We start from the raw sequence: 1,201 nt of genomic DNA, 5'->3' as shown, positions 1-1,201 counted from the left end.
GACAAAATTCTCATTTAAATCAAAATTTCAAAGGCATCAACAACCAAGTCTAACACATGGTACTAAAATTAAACCTTAACCTAAAGAAAATTCTGATAACTATTTTTCATGGATCTTTGCCTCTTATCTGAAGAACCTTTTCTAATGGTGCTACTTGCCCTAGAAGATTTCCCAGATTTTGAAACGTTAATCCCTTTTTTCATAGATTTGACTAGTGAAGCTTTGCCAGATTTTATACCTGATCCATTATTTCCAGATCTGGAATGACTACCAAATTTGCCCTTGACTTTTGAAACTTGAACCATTTTTCTATCCTTTCCCTTCTGCTCTGTGATTTGGGTCCTTGTAGTGTCCCTTCGAACACTTTCTTTTGTGATAGCCTCCAAACTCTCATTGTTCCTTATTGCTTCCTTTATTTTGCTGGCCAAGTCCAAGTCCCTTTTAGCAACTAAACTTGTTACCTTCCCTGCATGAGAAAAGAGCATTTTCGATCTTCCAACTATAGCTACATATTTGTAACACTCATAATGCAATGTCTAATGTACAAAATAGAAGAAACCCAATATGATACACATCAAGATCTTTTTCTTCCTTTCTTTGCTTCTGTATATAATGACCAATTTTTTACAGCAGTTAGAAATGCTGCATGCAGGTTTTTAAAATCAAATACAAAGTAATCAATTTTATCTTTTAGTTTGTAAGCAATTTCAACTATAAGATTTGGTGACTCAGAACATTATCTGCAGCTTCCAATTTACAAATACTAAGGCAAAAAATTTGCTTGTACAACAAAGATCAGGATTATCGATTGAGATAAACTGATTAAATTAAATTATATAAGAATTTGTTACCTTTTGCACCCATACGAGCAATTCTACCTGTGCGATGAAGGTAGTCAATCTAAAATAGAAAGGAAAAAGAATATCAAAAGGGGAAGGCAGAAAGAAGGTACTCTGATCTCATATGCCACTAAATAAATTAATAGATATGATGCTCACATAATTCAAGGGGAAGTCAAACATCACAACATGATCTACATCAAAGTCTAGACCCCTAGCAGCCACGTCCGTACAACCAACGTAGGACAATCATCACCGTCACTCTTAAACTTCTTGAGATTTTCAACCCTAAATTCAAGAGAAAAGCTTCATAAATAAGTAGGAATGACAAGAAATAGAGCATCAGAGAAGCACTGGTTCAA

At 34.4% G+C, this 1,201-nt stretch overlaps 1 protein-coding gene across 1 annotated transcript; it reads right to left on the bottom strand.

Moving 5' to 3' along the window:
- Positions 1-1,201, bottom strand: LOC128193661 (DEAD-box ATP-dependent RNA helicase 39-like). The gene is made up of 3 exons (XM_052867691.1): positions 999-1,201; positions 852-900; positions 1-466 (listed from the first exon to the last, which is right to left on the bottom strand). Exons 1-3 carry the CDS (start codon positions 1,020-1,022, stop codon positions 81-83), a joined length of 459 nt encoding a protein of 152 aa, XP_052723651.1. The 5' UTR covers positions 1,023-1,201; the 3' UTR covers positions 1-80.

This window comes from Vigna angularis, chromosome 8 (genome assembly GCF_016808095.1).
Source record: "Vigna angularis cultivar LongXiaoDou No.4 chromosome 8, ASM1680809v1, whole genome shotgun sequence".
NCBI classification, from domain to species: Eukaryota; Viridiplantae; Streptophyta; class Magnoliopsida; order Fabales; family Fabaceae; genus Vigna; species Vigna angularis.
The sequence above is the reverse complement of the archived record's forward strand: the minus strand, read 5'-3'. Positions and strand labels throughout refer to the sequence as shown.